The following is a 23,176-nucleotide window of genomic DNA, read 5'->3' as shown; positions in this document are numbered from 1 at the left end:
CTCAGCATATCCAGAGGACAACTATGAAGTACAATCCTGGTCACCGGAGTCTGCTGCCTTCAGTACTTCTAGTTCCACAGGAGAGAGAACGATTGCAGACCAGTATTAAATTCTCCATACCAAGTGGTGCAGATCTGCAGAGGATCGGAGTTATACAACTCCCACCTCTTCTCTAAAAGCCTAACCATGAAGTCCTCCGAACTGAGCCATTACCGCACCATGATGGAATGGACGTCACGCAGGAGACCCTCAGGTTGGAGAACACAAAGCTACTCATTAATATTTGCAGAAAAATCCCCTGCATTTAAACTAATCAATTGGCAAACGCAAATCTACAAATGTATGATCTACTAAATCAAGATAATGCTCCGTACACAAGCCACCATCTATTTGTCTTCCTGTCAATCAGAAGAACCATTTTTTAAAGCAAACATCCTAGGGCAGCTGAGAGGGTTGCAGGGTTTTGAAGAAGATGATGTGACCTTGGATTATTCTTTGCAATGAGCAAACTAGAATAATCCACTACGACAGAGAATGACCCAGTGTGGACAGTCCTCACATGGGGCGAGAATCGCCAGAATCTTCCTAATAACGCTGTGCCTAGATCGCAGGAGGACAGCGCGAGGCAATTACTTGGTCACTGGTCGAATCTCCTATGCCAACTATAGAGAAGCCATATTTGTGCCGCCCTAGTCTGGTCCTCCATGTCAGCCAGGCTTCACTACCATGACCAGCATCCTGAGCAACGTGCACCCGTATTAGACCCAGCGACATGAAGATGCCAGTCACAGATGTGAAGACCGGCTAGTAAGTAGAACCGGACTGGGTGCCAGACTAGGAATGTGCAACTCCATACTTAGCTCTAAAGTCGACATACAAAATGCCTGTTTGTTAGAGGAACATCTACTTGATATTTTATACTATACATCAGTGGTCCTCAATAGTGATGAGCGAGCGTGCTCAGGTGTTAACCGAGTGCCTTTGGCGTGCTCGAATATGTTAGAGACCCTGCGTCTGAATGTCTCGCGACTGTTCGAAAGCCGCGGAACATGCTGCTGCGGGGACATCATTTTCAAAGACGCCAAAGACACTGATAGCACCCAAGCATGCATGGATAACACCTCAGCTGAGCACGTTTGCTCATCACTAGTCCTCAAACTTTTTTTTTTATCTTGCGCGTCACATTCAGGCGGTGGTGAGCCACATTCACTCGGACTCATCCTACTTCAACTATAGTGACATCAAGAATCCCACAGTCCCGGTATCACCACAGCTTCTCAACACAAAACACACCAAAATCTTGTGCCTTCTCCATTTATTGGCAGGATACTTACATTAAGGGGCTCCCACTTTACCCCCTTTTGACATTCTTGCATCAAGCACATTCACCACAGTATCACACACAAATTCAATACACCCCCCTCTAAATGGTAGTAAAATTCTGCCTCCTGTTTACTACATTTACCCCCTGCATATGCACATCCAGATCTGCTCTTCTGTGCGGGATGCTCAAGACACCATCTGAAGACCTGCTCTAGTTGTTTGCTAGACCTGGAGCTAATGGAGTAAGCTGGCAGACGGTCACGAGCCACATCACGGACCCGTGAACCACATGTGGCTCCTAAGCCACACATTGGAGACCCCTGATGTACCTTATGGCCTGTAATAAAAAAAAAACAAAAAAAAATCATCTTCTATACAAGAAATGTTTTCCGTATCATGAACTGGTCAAGAAACTATGGAGTCAAAAAAAACTATGGGATGTCCTATATAAAAAAAAACCCCGGCCAAAACATACAAACAAGTGACTGCAAAAGTTGAGCACTCAAACCAAATGTCAATTCCTTTGACGGTCATAAAAAGAGGATTTTCATGGAGCCCACTGAAGAATGCTCAAGACAGAACATACTTCTTTGAAGAACTTGATCAAGAGTTGCAAAACCATAAAAATAATAGGGGCAATTTTACATTATTTATTAGATGGCTACTAGAAAAGGATTCTCCCATCTGATAGTTAGGATGTGCCACTGCTATATGTTGTGTCGGGGTAGAGTCTATTAGACTCTTACTGATCCCGAACAGTGTACTGGTGAAGTGTAGCCTCTACTTCCAAGCTTTCCCAGCACAGGACCTTCTTGGTCCCATTAGGTTGCCACGCTGCAGTTCCCAGGTGGCTAGTATTGCATCCCCTTCATTCTAAGGATCGGTTTGGGTAAAAAAGGCCAAACACTCATCCACCATAATGTGATGGCATATGCTAGCAGTATGTCATCACTTAGAATTATAGAATGGTAGAGTTGGAAGGGACCTCCAGGGTCATCTAGTCCAACCCCCTGCTCAATGCAGGATTCACTAAACCATCTCAGACAGATATCTGTCCAGCCTGTGTTTGAAGACTTCCATTGAAGGAGAACTCACCACCTCTCGTGGCTGCCTGTTCCACTTATTGTTCACCCTAGCTGTCAAAAAGTTTTTAATATCTAATCTGTATCTTCACCCTTTCAGTTTCATTCTATTGCTTCTAGTCCTTCTTTGTGCAAATGAGAATAAAGATGATCCCTCTACAGTGTGACATCCCTTCAGATATAAGTAGACAGCCATTAAGTCTCCTCCCAGTCAAAACACAACATGGTTGCCACACCTGTCCATGGGTTGTATCCACTATGTCTGTCCAGCTCCACTAAAGTAAGTGAGGCTGCAACACCACAAACTACCTGTAGGCAAGGAGGGCACTTTTTGTTTAATCATTTAATACCTTCGCAATCCAACCTTATCTCCAGAATCTAAGGTCTAAAGGGGTTTAATATGGAGATTATATACACAACACTTCCTGCCCCATTTGCCCTCTTTAACACAATGGAAACAAGATGAGCAGTAATAGATACGTACATTCTTCTTTGTCGTAATGCTGGTGTCTTCTGCGAACGTTGGGTCCAGACGGCTGGTTGGAGTTCTCATCAACCTTTTCTTTACAGGAATTTGGCCACAGCGTACTATGTAGGACGCTCATATTAAAATCCCTGCCGTTTCTTTCCAAAACCCCCTTTGTACACGTGGATATACCCCCAGCCCCAGTATCCAGCCACTTTTCGGAATACTTGGGGACCTGCGAGTCGTGCTGAGGGATCGGACCACTGTCGTTCAGATGTCTGAATTTGTAAAGTTTGTGATGTGCGCTCTTGTGACACTCGGAATCAGAATACAAATCCTTATTTTGTGCATATTGGACAATCCAGTTTATTTTTTTGCTGAGAATAGTCTTTACTTCTTCATAGGGGCTCTTAGTAAGCTTGGAGCGGGAACAGTCTTGGTTTGCAATCTGGTGATATTTCTCGAAACAGTCCCTGTGGCCTCGTAACGATCTGGTGTGAAGAAGATCACATTTTGCTATTCCTAAGGAAAAAAAACAAAAACATAAGTTAATCAGTATATAAACCAACAATTTTTTTTTGTGGATACAAACATAACTTGGGGCCATTCTTGTGTCCAACACATCACAACACTGGCACGTTCCCTATACAATAAAAAGTGTGTGTGTCACGTTCTTGATGGGGAGTGTGGTCAATAATTCAATCCTTGCATGCTGGGCTGTGGAGTCGTTGAGTTGGAGCCCATTTTGGTGGAGTCAGAGTTGGACTCATGGAAATTGAAGAGTCGGAGGTTTGGCTTACCGACTCCACAGCCTTGCCTGCATGTGTTACGGCTGTCGAATAGCGGCAAGCCATGCAACTGCGGAGACTGGAACATAGAGTATCTTCGGCGTGCTCGGATACTATTAGCGCATGCATGGATAACCCCTTATCAGAGATCGCTCATCACTCCTGCCAACATCAGCTCAGGAATTACCAATGGATTAGCAAGCTACCAACTGGAGGTGGCATAGGAAACAATGACATACAGTTTCCAATAGGTCTACAAATCAACAATGTGGGAGGACGAAATGGCGAATACATTGACAAGACATTCTTGCTGGCACCCATCATAGAGCGATGGCTAGAAATAGGTCATCAATTATGAGATAGGAGAATGCCTCAATTGTTTTTCACGTGGAGCAAATAGGATCTAATGAGTTGTAAAAGATTAGAAAAACCACGTTTGCCAAACCGGTTCATGGGTTGTGTCCAGCATCTCAGTCCGGCTTCAATAAAAGATAGTAGGGCTGCAATACCAAAAACTACTTCTAGGCAAGCAAGGCATTATTTTTTTGTCTAACCATTTAAAATCTTAAGGTACCGTCACACTAGACGATATCGCTAGCGATCCGTGACGTTGCAGCGTCCTCGCTAGCGATATCGTCCAGTGTGACAGGCAGCAGCGATCAGGCCCCTGCTGTGCTGTCGCTGGTCGGGGAAGAAAGTCCAGAACTTTGTTTCGTCGCTGGACTACCCGTAGACATCGCTGAATTGGCGTGTGTGACACCGATTCAGCGATGTCTTCACTGGTAACCAGGGTAAACATCGGGTAACTAAGCGCAGGGCCGCGCTTAGTAACCCGATGTTTACCCTGGTTACCATCCTAAAAGTAAAAAAAAAACAACCACTACATACTTACCTACCGCTGTCTGTCCTCCAGCGCTGTGCTCTGCTCTCCTCCTGTACTGGCTGTGAGCGTCAGTCAGCCGGAAAGCAGAGCGGTGACGTCACTGCTCTGCTTTCCGGCCGCTGTGCTCACAGACAGTACAGGAGGAGTGCAGAGCACAGCGCTGGAGGACAGACGGCTGTAGGTAAGTATGTAGTGGTTGTTTTTTTTTACTTTTAGGATGGTAACCAGGGTAAACATCGGGTTACTAAGCGCGGCCCTGCGCTTAGTTACCCGATGTTTACCCTGGTTACCGGCATCGTTGGTCGCTGGAGAGCGGTCTGTGCGACAGCTCTCCAGCGACGCTGCAGCGATCCGGATCGTTGTCGGTATCGCTGCAGCGTCGCTAAGTGTGACGGTACCTTAAGTCACCCCCTTCATCTCCAGAATTTAAGGTTTCATATACGGTAAGTTATAAAGGTCGGTCGAAAATATAATCCTTCGGATTGCAAACATTTTGGCCCTGGCAGGGTGAAACCAAATTGGATAAATTAGGCTGATCAAATGCCATCTTTGTAGGTTTTCTTTGTGACTATGATTAGTTTTCTATTCAGAACACAAAATAGGACTTTTAGTGCCAAGATTGATAGGGAGCTAGCCGGTGAGATCCCACCAGTCAGATTGATGTACACCTAAGAAAACTTGATTGTATTGAGAGAGAACAATCTAGTATAGGCATGTACAAACAAGACAGGGGAGAGATATCAAAACTTTAGTTGGAAGGTAGTCAGCACTACAAATAACGTCACCATCATTAAAACAGAAAAAACCTGAAATGCAAAGCTAAAGGGGGCTGTCAACCATGCATTTTTCAGAAGGATTTTTATCAGTTCCCTCTGGCCATGTATACATCAACAATCTTGATATGGGTTCATGCTAATAATATGTCCTCCGGTGAGTTCCCACATAAGAAATGTAGTAACCGTGGAAACAGTTTACAAAATACCCATGGGTCTGTTCTAAACCTCCTCAGCTCGCTCTGATGGACGTGGTGTGTAATTATCACTATCCCGATGATCACCTGTAATACCTCATTTGCCCTTTGGTGGCCACTGTAGTAGAAATGAGTCAACAGGCAAGTTCCTCTATGAGCCAGACCTGAAGCGATCACCTGATCACAGCCGAGACTCTCACATAAAAGAGGTTACCGTATATATATTCGAGTATAATCTGAGATTTTCAGCCCATTTTTTAGGCTGAAAGTGCCCCTCTCGACTTATACTCGAGTCATTGTCCCAGGGGGTCGGCGGGGGAGGGGCAGCTGTCCATCATACTCACCTGCTCCCGGCGTGTCTCTGCATGTCCCTGCTTCTCTGGCGTCCGCAGCTCTTCCTGCATTCAGCGGTCACTGGTATCGCTCATTAATGTAATGAATATGGATGTGACTCTACTCCCATAGGGGTGGAGCAGCATATTCATTACTTTAATGAGTGGTACCAGTGACCGCTGACCACCGGAACAAGCTGCCGGCGCCACTACATCGGAGAAGCAGGGACCGCGCCGGGAAGGTGAGTAATGGGGGAGGTGATCCATGCGATATTCACCTGTCCCCGTTCCACCAAAGCGCACGCTCAGTCTTCCGCATCCTCTGGCTGTGACGTTCAGGTTAGAGGGCGCGATGATGTGGTTAGTGTGCGCGCTGCTCTCTGCCTGAACCAGCGCTATGCAGTGACAGAAGACAGAGCGGCACAGGAACGGGGACAGGTGAATATCGCATGTGCCGGTGTCCCCGCCTGCTCAGGACAAGAGGGGAGTATGTCTTTCTTTTTTTTTTTTTAAATTGCAGCAGATGAGGCATAAGTTTCTATGGGGCCATAATCAACCTTTGTGCAGCATTATATGGGGCAAATGTCTGTATGGAGCATCTTATGGGGCCATAATCAACCTTTGGGAAGCATTGCATGGGGCAAATGTTTCTATGGGGCCATAATCAATCTTTGTACAGCATTATTTGTGGCATATTTTAATATGGAGCATCTTATGGGGCCCATCAAACTTTATGGAGCATTATATGGGGCTCCTGATTCAATATAGATATTCAAAGACACTTAACCTACTGATGTCTCAATTAATTTTAATTTTATTGGCATCTATTTTTATTTTTGAAATTTACCAGTAGCTGCTGCATTTCCCACCCTAGGCTTATACTTGAGTCATTAAGTTTACCCAGTTTTGTGTGGCAAAATTAGGGGGGGGGGGGGGGGTCGGCTTATACTCGAGTATATACGGTACTTATGAGGAGATTAAATATTCACATATTAAATGGAAAATTAGGAACAATTGGGGCCATCCATACCTCCTTTCTTTATATTAGGATAACTGGGGCTTTATTTCATCAGGCAAAATTCAGCCTTAGTCAAATGTTTCCCTGTCTTATCTCATAGGAGGTGTGAGGTTTCTCCTTTCGTGCACCTGTGATGTGGAAAGACTCCATTGAAGTTCTCACTAAGGACATCAGACGATTGACTTTCTGCACTTATGAAAAATGGCTAAACTATTGAAGCTTCGTTTCAAGCCTCCTTCTTCGTGAAGATTAGAGGTAAGTGCTCCGATACAAAACAGCATTGAGCGCTCTAGCCGCAGATCACCCGCTCGCTAATGAAAAGCTCGAGTTCTGGGACTTAGAGAATATTTAAGACTCTTGAAAGACTTTTCCCCTGAAAAACTGGCTTGTTCTAAAGCAGGTAGGACTGCTGAGCCAAGATAGGATTGAGCAGGTTTTAATTTCATGCTTATTAGTCGATTTTGCAAAGGAACTGAAATTCTTGACAGGGAATGTGGACATGAAACGTCTGACGGGAAGGAGTAAAAAAAATAAAAATAAGTTAGGTCACTTTCAGAGAACATTGATGTGCACTAAACTCATCGTCCGTCTTAAAATGAATGCATTTTTTCATATTGCAGAATTTTTACATTCTATTTTTCCATGCAGGATTATTGGGGGGTTGGGGGACATCTTTCCTGAAATTTTGTTAACCGCCTTCAGAGGTTTACTTTACAGCAGCCACAGACCACAGGAACCTATAGACTGGAGACCTCCTTAGCTTTCTTATGGATTGTGCTGTGGACAGCGAGAGGGAGCGAGATGGGAATAAACTTAAAGTCATGGACACCATTAGAGGCATTTTTTTTTTTCACCTAGAAGAAAAATTAACAAAAAAATAAATCCAACAGAAGCAACAAGAGTTCATGGCCAAGTCCATGAGGGATCTTGTCCCGTGGCAGGGTCTGCAACCCTTATCTCGCTTCTCCTACACCATCTAAGCTGATTTATGACTACAAACGAGCCGAGAAGACAAGCAGAGCAAAGGTTACATAGATGTGCTTGTGGACGGGCGAATAATAATTACGGTACATTTAAGAAGCGACAACATAATCCGCAGCACTTTACAAATTATGTCACTGGTAACTCATTCTGCCATGTACATTCAGGCTGTAAAAAAGTCAAGAGGCCAAATGTTTTCATAGACTGTTGTATTCAATTTCCTTTCCAAAACAGAAAAATTGCCTCCATTAAAAACCGAGGATTTTAAAAACTTTTGACTATGAAAATTGTAAATTCACACCGAAGGCATCAAAACTATGAATTAACACATGTGGAATTATATACTTAACAAAAAAGTGTGAAACAACTGAAAATGTGTCATATTCTAGGTTCTTCATAGTAGCCACCTTTTGTTTTGATGATTCTTGGCATTCTCTTGATGAGGTTCAAGAGGTTGTCACCGGGAATGGTTTTCACTTCACAGGTGTGCCCTGTCAGGTTTAATAAGAGGGATTTATTGCCTAATAAATGGGGTTGGGACCATCAGTTGTGTTGCGCAGAAGTCTGGTGGATACACAGCTAATAGTCCTACTGAATAGACTGTTAGCTTTTTTTCTTGCCATAATACAAATTCTAAGTAAAGAAAAATGAGTGGCCATTATTACTCTAAGAAATGAAGGTCAGTCAGTCTGAAAAATTGGGAAAACTTTGAAAGTGTGCCCAAGTGCAGTTGCAAAAACCATCAAGCGCTACAAAGAAACTGGCTCACATGAGGACCCCCCCAGGAAAGGAAGACCAAGAGTCACCTCTGCTTCTGCGGATAAGTGTATCCGAGTCACCAGCCTCAGAAATCGCAGGTTAGCAGCAGCTCAGATTAGAGACCAGGTCAATGCCACACAGAGTTCTAGCAGCAGACACATCTCTACAACAACTGTTAAGAGGAGACTTTGTGCAGCAGGCCTTCAAGGTAAAATAGCTGCTAGGAAACCACTGCTAAGGACAGGCAACAAGCAGAAGAGACTTGTTTGGGCTAAAGAACACAAGGAATGGACATTAGACCAGTGGAAATCTGTGCTTTGGTCTGATGAGTCCAAATTTGAGATCTTTGGTTCCAACCACCGTGTCTTTGTGCAATGCAGAAAAGGTGAACAGATGGACTCTACATGCCTGGTTCCCACCGTGAAGCATGGAGGAGGAGGTGTGATGGTGTGGGGGGCTTTGCTGGTGACACTGTTAGGGATTTATTCAAAATTGAAGGCATACTGAACCAGCGTGGCTACCACAGCGTCTTGCAGCAGCATGCTATTCCATCCGCTTTGCTTTTACTTGGACCATCATTTATTTTTCAACAGGACAATGACCCCAAACACACCTCCAGGCTGTGTAAGGGCTATTTGACCAAGAAGGAGAGTGATGGGGTGCTACGCCAGATGACCTGGCCTCCACAGTCACCAGACCCCAATCGAGATGGTTTGGGGTGAGCTGGACCGCAGAGTGAAGGCAAAAGGACCAACAAGTGCTAAGCATCTCTGGGAACTCCTTCAAACTTGTTGGAAGACCATTCCCGGTGACTACCTTTTGAAGCTCATCAAGAGAATGCCAAGAGTATGCAAAGCAGTCATCAAAGCAAAAGGTGGCTACTTTGAAGAACCTAGAATATAAGACATAATTTCAGTTGTTTCACACTTTTTTGTTAAGTATATAATTCCACATGTGTTAATTCATAGTTTTGATGCCTTCAGTGTGAATGTACAATTTTCATAGTCATGAAAATACAGAAAAATCTTTAAAAGAGAAGGTGTGTCTGTACTAAAATATATATATAATTTTTTTTTTATTCAAGAGTATGGCTTGAGAAAAGGAAAAGTGTGGAGTACCTACTCCCCATCCCCGTGGTCAGCACGGTGCCGATTCACATGCGATACATATTGCTATGAATACATGGTCTTACGGTTTTGTGGCAAACAGATCTCCAGCAGCCAGTCTGATACTCACGATATTTGGCAAAATCCCAGAAGTGAGTGTGGGAGTGAGCAGCTCTTCAGCATTAGGAGGTGACCAACACCTTGAATGACAAATTACAAGACCAGACGACTTTCAATCTGTATAAGTGATTTGTCTTTTGTGTTGGGTTTTTTTTTTTCGGAGCCTCTGAACCAATAACTAGTTTTCTGTAAAATTTATGGTCTCAAGTTTCATCACTTTCAATGGCTGACCAGGAGTCAAATATTGTAACCTGAGGGACCATCTGATGTAATTTCAGAACATCAAAGCTTTTGGAAGTAAGTCTAGGCGTACACTAACAGGAGATAAAGCCTCTATAGACTTTTTAGTGGTCATCATCACATTTGGAAAGTCAGCTTTTGCCAGACCAATAGACACATAAAACAGCTGTGCATTTATTTATCCAGACACGTTGCTCCACATTAGTTAGAGATGTTCCTTAAATGCCATCTTCGCACACTGAAATAGACAGGCGGACAGCAGATTTGTCACTAAACCGGTCAGCTGTGCTAAAAAAACGTATGCTGCAAATTGGAGAAGAGAAAGAAGAAAAGCAAGCCTCGGGCGTGCAATGAGCATCTCTGGCTCCGAACATATTGCTAAAGCAGATTTCTGGAGGCTTGGTTCATCCTTAAGTGGATAGCGGACAAATACCGCCGAGCAGCGGCCAGCTGAGCTCAGCTTCCTCCTGTTATAGTGCTCTCATCTACGACTTTACCAAAGTCTCTGCTTCATACAGGACATCACACATACAGATTTCGGGAGAGAAAACCTTCTCCATGTTATAGAAAACTCCTCCTATATACAGCTGCCTTGGTTTGCCAAATGGTGGTCAATAAACCCCAATTCTCCCTACAGATGAGGGCCCATACATGCGAGACATTAAGGACATAAATATTAGTCCCCATCTTAAGCCACGGTTTGTACCATGTACTGTGATTCAAAGCAATTCCGCAATGTTCTGATGATCTTTATTGGAAACAGTCAGCAAGCTTGTTAGCCGGGCTCCAGTGATATGGAAGGACTCAAGGGGGGAGGTGGATTAATGACGCATGCCATGTTCATGTCACAATATCTCACTTTTTACATTTCTAGACGCTTTTCACAAGTTGATTAGCAAGTAGGGATACACTTGTCCCAAAACTTGCAAGAAAGCTTTTGTGCAAACTATGCCTGCTCGTAGTAAGCCTAGATTTCATTTTTTTGTACATGTATAGCTAAGACATGCATCAAAAGTTATGAAGAAACATTTGGCACACCTGACAGTGATGGGTTATCTGACACGCATTGTCACATACCCGCTTCTCAGCAAGTGACTTGGGGTTGCGCCTGCAAGGGTTAATCTATCTCCTCTCACTCAGTCCAGCATTCAACCTCTGTCCTATGCTGCAATGGGAACATAAATCACACCCCGACAGGCCACACACCCGCTCATACACACTGCCACCACTCACCAAACACACGGGCGATGAGTCCCGGAAATATTACTACTACTACTACTGTCTGCCAATCACAAGGAACACACACAAATATGCTATGGATTCTATAGAACATGCAAGGTTCAGACTTAAAGTTTTAAGCTTTAATAGAAATGGCACAGTGCTTACAATAAAAAGGGTATAGAATATGGAAATAAAAAGATATGCTAATATGCAAAACCGTTAATAAAAAGGGAGAAAACTTACAGAAATATCTAACTTTGTAGTCTGCTTTCTGCTCCCTGAGAGGGGAGGAATATGGAATGGATCACATGAGCATGGCTGTCCCTCAGTCTGTGAACATCGTTCTTTGTGTGTAGTCCTAATTTATAGCGTCAACCTGGAGGACAAATTTCTAGACAAGCCTCTCAGGTTGATATTATAATTGCTGGTTTGCAGCTGGACCATGACCATTCCACCAATGAATATATTATTTTCTCTGAAACTCTTTGTGTAAGTTTCTCACAGGCTGTAATTGACATCTCTCTTCAAAACAGCCAGAAGGTGTGAAACATTTCCCTTTCTTCCTTGTTCTTAGCAAGGCCCCCTGGCGAGATTGGAGACAGTAGACTGCCTTTTCAGGATAACATATGCTGTGACCCCCTGTGAGACCTGTAGTCTCAGGACAGCTGTTAAATTACTTAATAGTCACACATTCATACCTATACATATTTCACTACATTCACTTTATTGGTTTCTGCAGTTTTGAAAAAAAAAAAAAAAAACAGTTTTCTCAGCTGCAGATCTAGCAGTTCTTTAATGTTGAGCTGTGTATAACCCCACCCACAGCACTGATTGGCAGCTTTCTGCCTATGCACACTGTACACAGGAAGCAGCCAATCAGAAGTGGGGCAGGGTTACACAGACTAATTTATATGGAGGACTACATGGCAGCAGGTTTACTAGTCCTCTACTGATAGTCTGCGATCTTACCAAAACAACAAGCAGCCAGGTAAGTGACAGAGCTGGAATCAGCGGCTCTGTCCTTAAATGCTCTTAGATTGGGTGGCAAAAACCTGGTGACAAGATTCCCTTTATTCTCTGAAATGCCCTTAACAAGACCTTTCCAACAAACATCACATGGTTCTGGAGCTATAAATCATAACAAGAGCAAATGGTGGCATTGCGTGATCTGTCAGACAGGACATAATGAAGTTCATGCATCATCCAGTAATCACTTCTGTATACTCTGCTGCCGTGTGAAATGTCCTCGTTCAGTGGTGGCCTGAAGAATCCCCGAGGATGGATGGAGTCACTGTCCACAGTACCGGGAATGACTGATCTCCAGAAAGTAGTCCTCTAGTACTAGGAAATTCATATTAGCAATATTAACATGTTTGAAAGTGACCGAGTGGTTCCTACAAACAAAAAGATTTTTTTCATGTCTGCATTTTTTATTTCATTTTTTTTTTTCTTTCACTGAAGTGTAGTGGAAAGAAAAAATAAAGCTTCACTTAGCACAAAAAAAAAATAACCTATCGACTTCGAGCTTCGAGGTCAGACCCACACAAACCCTAGTGATATACTAATCAGTTTAAAAGATAAGACCTCAACGAAGCACTCATCCTCCCAAACTTTTTATCTTCTCAATATATAGCAATCCCCATATTATACAGCACTGAGCACTTACAATTGCTCATTTTGCCTTTCTACCAACTAATTCTTCTGTTTTCCATTACGTCTATGACATCACGAGAATAAAAATGGACTGCCTGAATCCTTCTAAGCTCTATGTGGAAACAAGAAGTTAATTTTCCCTGTACGAGTCCCTGTCAGGAGGTAGGAGGGAGTAAAGAAGAAATAACTGGGTAGAAAGGCAAAATGAGCAATTGTAAGTACACAGTGCTATATAATATGACTGCAATATATTGAGGATAAAAACTGATGGGCGTGCTTCGTCAGTTAGCCCACCTTATTAGTGTTTTCCAAAGAAACTTAATTTTAGTCAATAGATCTTTGAACAATAAGGCTAAGTGCACACATTGCGGAAATCAATAGTAAAAAGATCTAATGTTAAAATAATTATAAAAAAAAAAAAGTTATTCTCACCTTCCGACGTCACCGATCTCCTCAGCGGTGCACGCGGCGGCAGCGATGCTGTGTGCAAAGGACCTGGGATGACGTCACGGTCACGTGACTGATGTCATCGCAGGTACTTCGCATACAGCATCCCAGCCGCCGCGTGCACCGCTGAGAGGCGGGAGGACTCCAGGGGCCATCGGAAGGTGAGTATATCACGATTTTTTAACAATTATATGGTGCCCTGTCCGTGGAGGAGAGTCTCCTCTCCTCCACCCTGGGTACCATCCGCACATGATCTGCTTACTTCCCGCATGGTGGGCATAGCCCCATGCGGGAAGTAAGCAGATCAATGCATTCCTATGTGTGCGGAATCCCCGCGATTCCGCAAATTAATGAACATGCTGAGTTTTTTTTTCCAGAATGCGTTTCCGCTCAGGAAAAAAAACGCAGCATGTGCATACAAAATGCGGATTGCATTCTTTTAATAGGATGCTTAATGTGAGCGTTTTTTTTTTTTTTGCGGTTTTATAGCAAAAAATCCGGAACGTGTGCACACAGCCTAATAAGTTCCATAATTGGCTGTTAAAAATAAAAAAATTAAAAAAAAAATAGATGTGTCCTATGCTGAGATAATCTTATAATTGTGCCCCTGCTGTGTACTGTGTAATGGCCGTGTCTGACCGTACAGGAATAAGGTCTGATCATACCACATCTTCTGGAGCACAGGATCAAAAATAATTAATTCTGTGAGGTAAAACATTTCACTGCCGTTTTTTCAAGCAATATTTTACCTCAAAGAAAAAAAAAATCCTCTGTGATCCCATGCTGCCCTGTCTGTATCCGCTCTTTTGCTTCCTCCCCTGCCCAGGAGATGTGGTGTGATCAGACCATGTTCCTGCACGGTCAGGCACAGCCATTACACAGCAGTGACACATTTATAAGATTATCTCAGCACAGGAGCATTATTTTTAAAACACATCCAATTGTGGAACTTATTATTCCAAGATCTATGGATTACAAGGTTAATTAAAATTAACTTTGTACATAGGAAAAGCTCTTTAAGTTGAGCCCAGTCATTATTATTAATGTAGGAGTCCGGTAATATTCTAAAAACACGGCTACCTACCATCTTACAGAAACAGCGCCCACACCTCTCCACGACTGGTGTCTGGTACTGCAGCTATGCTCTACTGAAATAAATGTGAGAGAATACCGGGCATAACCCGTGGACAGACGTGTAGCCATGTTTGGCTTCCAAGTGCCGTGCTATAGTCACCTGTATGACAACATGCGGTCAGCGCACAGCAGAACAATCATTGCTTGCCACCATAACATTATTAGATATTTATTAGAATTAAATTCCACTTATTGTGTTGCAGAATGTTCCCCTGGAGCATAAATCAATACAACATTAAGCACCCGTCTGTCTGCCCTGCGGGAGCATGAAGCGCCATCACTTAACCCGGGCACACAGCAGAGGTCTCGGAGGGGGAGCTTTTGAGCGTGAGGTTTCCTTGGTCATTTGCACCAACAAATGCCGCTTTAACAAGCGGAATCAGCGAGCGGTCGGCCGCTTGCTTGGCCTCTATTATGTGTGTGCATTTCACGTTGTAAGCTGTGAAGAGCGAGTTTAGGCTTTCCGCTCCATCAAGTGACATCTATTCAGTGGAGTTTGTGCAGCTGCCAGTGCCCCTAGTATCACAGCCGGGTTCCCACAGCTACCAGCTCGTTATGGCTCCACAACAACTATTTCATGTGGTTTAGTCAAGAACTCTGCATCAAAAGAGTAGCAAGTGGACAACAAAAAGGCAATTCTACCCCGTGAGATTCGTACTAGAGGTCCTCTACCTTATGTGAATTGCACGGGGTCTCCAGTCCCTCTGACAGCCATTAAAAAAAAAACAGTTTTTGCTACGGAAGGAAGACAAAACAGGGCTACACTTATAGGTCCTTCAGTGTCAACATCTCCACCCAATGCAACCGTTCACTTGACCCAAAAAAGGGGTAAATAATTCCCAAATAGACATAAAAATGTGCCATTAAGTAAGCCCAGGAATCCATTAAAGAATACAGTGCGACACTTGCCTACATCTCAGTATTATTATACATTTTTATAGCGCCATTTATTCCATGGCACTTTACATGCGGAAAAGGGGCAAATATAGACACGCACAATACACATGAGCAAAAAACAAGGCACTAACAGGTACAGAAGGAGAGGGGACCCTGCCCGCGAGGGCTCACAGTCTGGAGGGAATGGGTGAGGATACACTAGGTGAGGGTAGAGCTGGTTGTGCGGCGGTTCAGTAGGTTGAGGATCACTGCAGGCTTGTCGGAAAAGGTGAGTCTTCAAGTTCTTTTTGAAGGTTTCTATGGGAGGCGAGAGTCTGATGTAGGCATCTTGGTTCCGTTTGGTTGGCTGAACTAAGAGGGCCAAAACGTAGGAAGTGAAGACTGAACGTTGATGAATGCCTAGGTGGCCTGATCCCGAAAAGATCTCAAACTGGGCAGTGACTTCTAATCTGTGCTAGTCCTCCTCCTCCAACCATTTTATTGCATTGACTCTAAACATGTGGAAGCCAAGATATTCACACACCTTCAAAAGAGCAAACATTGAAATTCTTTCTATCCTCTTCTCTCCCCTTCTAATGCGCTAGCATAGTCAGAAAACCTCCACCATTTTATAAGTGATGAAATTAAGGCAATCCTGAACACTGAAGCAGCCCAAAAGAAGCCATAAACGGACACTCTTGGCCTCCATCTGCTGAATTATGGCCTACAGCCACGTTCAGCATGCACCAAACATGTTCACATAAGATGCAAACATTTGAAGATCTACAAGGAGGCAACGTTGTACAAAGAAAAGGATATAGGTGCCAAGTGACCTCCTGGACAGAGAAAGCCCAATTCAGGTCGGTCTTGCCACCATTTTAATGTGCATCAATAACCTCAACCGGAACACGGTCTCTATAAATTCTGCCAGGTTGGCAAACAAAGATGTACTAGAGTCATGACCAGCAGGGCTGCGGAGTCCGAGCCCATTTTGGTGGAGTCTGAGTCATGGAAATTGAGGAGTTGGACTCCAAAGCCCTGATGACCAGGTCTCCAGGGTTTCCGTATAAAAAGGAGCCCAATTTGTCTTCGCCATAGAGACTCAGGAAATCTTTGTACACTGCTTGCCTCCTCCACATGGATCTGCTTGGATTACGAAAAATATATATATATTTTTCCCCAAAAGGAAACATGGTTTACTGCAGGTGAACCAATTTTTTGAAGACATGGTTGGTACGGTTACTATAATAGTTTTCACTGAGTTAACTTATGATCTTTCAATATAAACTTTAACAATCTGCATGAAAAGTTATCCAGCTTGGATGATCTTTCAGAAGAAATGGCGGACAATAAGTAGATTATGGCACTGTGGTGAAGGACATCATTTGCAAAAAAACTGCACGATTGTTGGGTGCGGTGAAGGTAGGCACACCTAGATTTATACGAATCTCAGAAAACACCTTCAGCATTATATCATATATTCTTGTAACAATCCACATTTCAGATAAGCAGGAAGATTTTCAGTTCGTTTTGCTGAACTTTTTTTTTTTTTTCCTTCAATTTTTAGTGTAGGGAACAATAAAAATGTGAATTGCGCATTAAGGAGTTCAACGGCTTTGGTAAAAATCCAGCTTGAGATTTAGGAAACACAATGTCTGTCTTGACGAGCCTCTTGTCACTTGCTGTAAATGAGCATGCTGAGCGCTGTCACCATCGGGGACGCATGAGCACTCAGGTGAGGCGGCAGCATCTGTGCAGCAGCGCCAGGCCCGCGAGGAGTAAGCCATAAACAGCTTATGATGCCATAAAGGGAAACTTTCTCCAGCCGCTTCCATCTCTGCGTTACGACCTGAAGTCCCTGGTTAGGAAGTCGAGGCTCCGTTCCTCAAGACTGCACCCCTCGGTGCTCATGTTAAATCTTAATTTGTAATGTCCCCTTGCAGATGAGGAAGATATAATGAATTCTCGCTTTCTATGGGGGACAAGTGTCACTGCTGATCTGGATTCACAAGTGATGAGTAAAATAAAGGACGCAGACTCGGGCGATAACGTGACAATATCAGCATACATTGGAAAACTAGTGATGAGTGCTCCCCATGGGGGTCCCGGAGCATTGCATGATGGGTATATGATCTACGCAACAGCAACAGTCCCGAGCGACGCGTTTCACATTTTCTCCATATACTGCAAAATAGGCCTGCAATTCAAGTATCTGGGAAAGTTGTGTGACGGACTAGCCTCCGTCACACATGCCATGGATGAGACTGGTCGTGGATATATTGGCAACTACCATAGTGCTAGATACCAAAAAGGATGAATAAATCACAAGACTAGCTGGTAAGAGAAAGGACTGACCCACAAAAGCATCAGATTCTGCCGGGAGCCCGAGCTGTACAGCAATCATGGCCATAAGAGGTCCAGCAGAAGAGAACCTCTTACGGAGGGGACGTTGTGGCAACTTGTCACTTGGGTCCGACTGGTTATTAATTCATCATTTTTAATCACAAATGGACCCAAGACAATTTATCATTAACAAAGATCGCAAAACAATTAGAAAAACAAAAGTGCACGGGTACAGTGGTCCCCACTTACTCTGATGGGCCCAAAGAGTCACCACCCAACTATGGCCGACAACCCCTGAGGGAGCAAGAATTGCAGTTCTACTGGAATAAGACATTGACCTCATGTAAAATTTTGCAACACGGCCAGTGGAAATCAATGGACGCATAATAAAATAGCGGAGCGCTCTCTGTATTACAGAAGGATTTTCTAACGGAAGGGTTGGTGCGAAAGAGAGGAATCGTACACTGGCACACGGGCCGCTTACAACTCCATAGAACAGAACCAGAGTGATTTTGTGAAGGTGTTCAGAATTGGAAACAAATGTTCTGCCCTTTTCCACCTGAAAAATCACATTGTTTTACCCCAAAGAATGATAGCCGCTAGTTGTCGCAGTGTTGTCTAACTTGCTGCCCACTGCCTGTTGTAAAGCGTAATCTGTCTCTAGCAGCAGCCACAAAAGACAGATTACAGGAGATGAGGGAGAGAAACTACACTCGGGCATAACAGGTGGAACAGTAAGTCCAGGCTGCAGCTGCTCTCCCTCTTCGGCAGCGACAGGGACGCCAGCAGTGAACGGGCCCCATGTGTCACTACGATCGCACGGGAGCCCGACGCTGGCACAGGAGGGGAGTATAAGCTGGTTTTATTTTATCAGGGCCAAGTGTGGCGGATGAGAAAGTTGTCCAAGTAATAGACAACTTCTTTAAGTTGAATTCGGAAAATCTTCAGTCTGTATGAAAAAAAAAAAAACCCCGAGCCCTGCTCCCCCGTCACTGGGTACGCTGCTGCTCAGATGTATTTTTTAGGCCTACAGTGCTGACGGCATATCAACAATATCCCAGCTAACAATGCAGCTCAGCGGCTCTGAGCAGCAAACGCTGAGCTCAATGATCGGCTGCAGCGCTACCAAAGTGACATCAGTGCTGCAGCCAATAACAGACACCGGGAGCAGCGGTGGAGACCAAGCGCTGGACTCAGACGGGGAGTAAAGAAAAGTGTTTGTTTGCTTTTCAAACACAAAGCGCAGTTGGGGGAAGAGGGATTTTCCAAATCCGGAAAGCCTCTAATGCTGCAATACCATACATAACCTTCAGTTTCCAAGGAAAAGGTTAGACCATTGTTCTAACCAGCTACATTGAAATGTTAATGAGATGACAAATCAGGAAGACAAACACCTTTGTTATGGGATTTTTTTTTAAATTTACTCTTTGCCAAGAGTGTGCAAAGCAGTCATCAAAGCAAAAGATGGCTACTATGAAGAACCTGGAATATAAGACATAATGTCGGTTGTTTCACACTTTTTTCTTAAGTATATAATTCCACATGTGTTAAGGTACCTTCACACATAACGATACCGTTAAGGATATCGTTGCAATGTCACGCTTTTTGTGAAGTAGCAACGATCCCGCTAACGATCTCGTTATGTGTGACAGCGACAAACGATCAGGCCCCTGCTGGGAGATCGTTGGTCGTTGGGGAATGATCAGGACTTTTTTTGGTCGCTGATCACCCGCTGTCATCACTGAATCGGTGTGTGTGACGCCGATCCAGCGATGTGTTCACTTGTAACCGGTAAATATCGGGTTACTAAGCGCAGGGCCGCGCTTAGTAACCCGATATTTACCCTGGATACCATTGTAAAAGTTTAAAAAAAACACTACATACTGACGGTGACGTCACCGCTGTGCTCTGCTTTACGACCGGCGCTGACAGTCAGTGTGGGAAGCTGACGGCGGGGGACGTGAGACAGCAGAATGTAAGCATGTAGTGTTTTTTTTTTTTACTTTTACAATGGTAACCAGGATAAATATCGGGTTACTAAGCGCGGCCCTGCACTTGGTAACCCGATGTTTAGCCTGGTTACCCGGGGACTTCGGCATCGTTCAAGACAGTTTCAACGATGCCGAAGTCTTTCCCCTGATCGTTGGTCACTGGAGAGAGCTGTCTGTGTGACAGCTCCCCAGCGACCACACAACGACTTACCAACGATCACGGCCAGGTCGTATCGCTGGTCGTGATCACTGGTAAGTCGTTTAGTGTAACGGTACCATTAATTCATAGTTTTGATGCCTTCAGTGTGAATGTACAATTTTCATAAACCTGAAAATACAGAAAAATCTTCAAATGTGAAGGTGTGTCCAAACTTTTGGCCTGTACTGTACATTCACTGGCATAAGGCATAGTGACACTCATCAAAGGAATACGGCTGGATTACTGAGAGCCATTTCCCTTAATCGCAGTAGAAGGACACTATCCAATAAAGTGTCTCGGTGCGTGTGACCACAGCGCTATCACAATCAAATTATCTTATAGAAAGTTGGATAAACCATAAATAAAGTGCTTATACGTGAATGGGGCGAGACGCAGCAGTGTTGTCACCCCATTCCGGTATAAGGAGATTTTTATGCACTTTATTTATGGTTTATCCAACTTTTTATAAGATAATTTGATTGTGATAGCGCTGTGGTCACATGCACGGAGACACTTTATTGGATAGTGTCCTTCTACTGCGATTAAGGGAAATGGCTCTCAGTAATCCAGCCGTATTCCTTTGATGAATGGCATTATGCCTTATGCCAGTGAATGGAGGTATATCCTGGATTTATGGTTGTTTATTGCAGTAATTGTTTGGTTTTACCACTTAGCTTCAAATATATTCCACATGATTTGGTGTACAGTGCTGCTTGTCTCCTAGTCTGACTTGAGGCATCCATTATATACTTTGACATGATTTTATATAGTTTTGTGAATAAACTTAATTGATTTTTCTATACACTTCATGGGCCTTAATTGGTTCGGAGTAAAATACTCTAAATACGCAGTCTATAGCCTGATCCGAGTTTGCTTTTTCTCTTCGGGGTATGTGCAGTCTGTGTGTACCAGATACTGCCGTCCTCAGCAGCACACAGCTTCGAACCTGCACTTATTTCTTCTTCACTTCCTTTCATTTCTTTTTCTATTTGGGTTTTTTTTTACCCTCCCCGAGACTGTAGATGCTTTCTCCTCCTTAGTATTGCACATGTGATGGAATTCTTGCCTTTCCAGGTAATGCAGTGATCACCTGTGTAATACTAAGGAAATCCTGAAAACAGGACCCGTTGGTGGCTCTTGAGGGCCGGAGTTTGGGAACACTGCAGTGGGGAGTGGATGACAAACCTGAGCCAGAGCCTGGTGTAGATTAATTTCTACCATTTTTTTTTCAAGGACGGAAAAATAAATAGCAGACCGACAATATCTGAAAAGTTGCTTAATATATGGCACATCCTAAATGCAAAGTGAAGACAAAAAACCCCAGATAAGCTGGCCCCTTATCTCTATGTAAGAGCCCTCTGCGCTCTATGTTACCCTGGGAACACAGAGAGAAAGAAATTATTAGTCCCCCCAAACACAAAAATAACAAACACAAAATAGATATCCGCCAAGTGAAACAAAACAGACCGACGGTGGAAACATTAGAGCGTTAATGTGCGATGGTAAACGTTCTCGGAAACAGAAACAAGGCCGCCGTCCATCCACCAGATGACAGCATCTCCATTTCCACAGGGGGTCTTCTCGCAGCTCGGCCCCCTCGCTGCTAATTTCCGATTATGCATCCTAATTACGCAGATCTGGAGACATGAGGCCGAGGACGGCGACATTCCCCCACATCGTACAAAACAGGAGGCGAACGAACGCAGCGTCTAATGTGTCCCAGCTCAGGATCCGGCAAGTGGCGCCACAACAGGAACGTTACATGCCGCACGCACGGGCCCTCACCGCCATCCGCGGACATACTCGCTATACTCAACTTGTACAATGCGTTTGTGCAGGTTTGCTGCAATTTTGACAAAAATCTGCAACTTGTGAACGCAGCCCAGTTATGAATTACTGATTTCTGGGACCTCCGCTCCATTCACCGTCTGACTGCCGGCAGGATTAGCGGAGTACAGGACTGATGTCAGTGCCAGTCCTATAGACAATGAACGGAGCAGAAGCACACCACGTGCATGGCCACCACTCCATGCCCACAGGACGTCTCAACGCTCCGTTCTCCGGATTGATGAGGGTCCCAGGGGGTCTGGAAGGTGATGATTGTCAATGTTTGGGAATAACTCTGTGCCCTCATATACAGACCAGGATTTCCAAACCCAACTACGTCACATGAAACTTGGATGTGTGAAACTGGCGTAACACTTAAGATCGGCAGGTGAACAATAAATAGTAAAGATTAGCAAAAAAGAAAATCCTTTATGATGCCAAAATTCTGCATAAGAGGACATTAAAAAAAAAAATATGCATAATTGCTTCCTGCTGCTCATGCTGAAACAGTCAGGTACACATGATAATTTCCCATCTTGGCATTAAAAGGTGTATTCCAGTCTCTAAAATCCTGTCCCAATATGCAGTACGCATAATAATATTAGCAAATACCTCCAATTAGAAATGTAGTATAGTTCTTCTGATTTGCTACGTCGCTTACCCCATGTGCAGGGCATTGCAGTTAGTTAGGTATCCATGGTTACAACCACTAACATCTAATGATCTGTCACCATTTCAGTGCTTGTAACAATGGATAGGTAAGTTACTGCAATGCCCTGCACATGGGGTAAGCAACTTAGCGAATCAGAAGAACTATACTACATTTCTAATTGGAAGTATCTGCTAATATTATTACACCTACTATGTATTGGGATGTGATCTTGGAGATGGGAAACCGCAGAATTCACAACACCCATTTTATGTCAGTTTCGTGCAGCGATTTCTGGGTGCAGACTACGTGTTTGCTTTGTCCACATTACACTGTTAATACAGTTTTTGCTTAGTTTTTTTTTTTTAATTCTGCAAAAACGTTTTTTTTTTCCAATTTCTCATAGTTGAAAAAAAAAAAAAAAAATTGCTGAAAAATTGAAATGTTGCAGATTAAAAAAAAAAAAAAAAAACAAAAACACTGCAGTTCTCAAGTTCTGTTGCAAAAAATAAAATAAATAAAACCACCACAACATGCATCATCCAATGTTATGGATCCACTGCCATTCCTGCCCTAGGACACTATTTGATCGGGCTTGACGTGGACATTTAAAAAATAAAACATGGACCCACAAATGAGAACATGGATGAAAATGGTCTGTGTTTTCGGGATGAGATCTGACCCCAGCATTACACCGGCACATGGCGTCATATAGACGATTTTTCCTAGAAGAAGCTTCTTCAAAAAAAGCACTTTCTATACTTCTGA

The 23,176-nt window shown here is 43.7% G+C and overlaps 1 protein-coding gene across 2 annotated transcripts in view; it reads right to left on the bottom strand.

Moving 5' to 3' along the window:
* Positions 1–23,176, bottom strand: part of C3H21orf91 (chromosome 3 C21orf91 homolog) — a 37,647-nt gene that overhangs the window by 4,407 nt on the left and 10,064 nt on the right. For both annotated transcript variants that reach the window (XM_069760888.1, XM_069760887.1), the window contains exon 3: positions 2,890–3,393. In XM_069760888.1, coding sequence (XP_069616989.1) covers positions 2,890–3,393 — 504 coding nt within the window. The remainder of the gene's footprint in view (positions 1–2,889; positions 3,394–23,176) is intronic.

The sequence above is a fragment of the Ranitomeya imitator genome, chromosome 3, assembly GCF_032444005.1.
Source record: "Ranitomeya imitator isolate aRanImi1 chromosome 3, aRanImi1.pri, whole genome shotgun sequence".
Taxonomy (NCBI): domain Eukaryota; kingdom Metazoa; phylum Chordata; class Amphibia; order Anura; family Dendrobatidae; genus Ranitomeya; species Ranitomeya imitator.
Note: the sequence above shows the minus strand (reverse complement) of the source record. Positions and strands in the feature narration are given on the sequence as shown.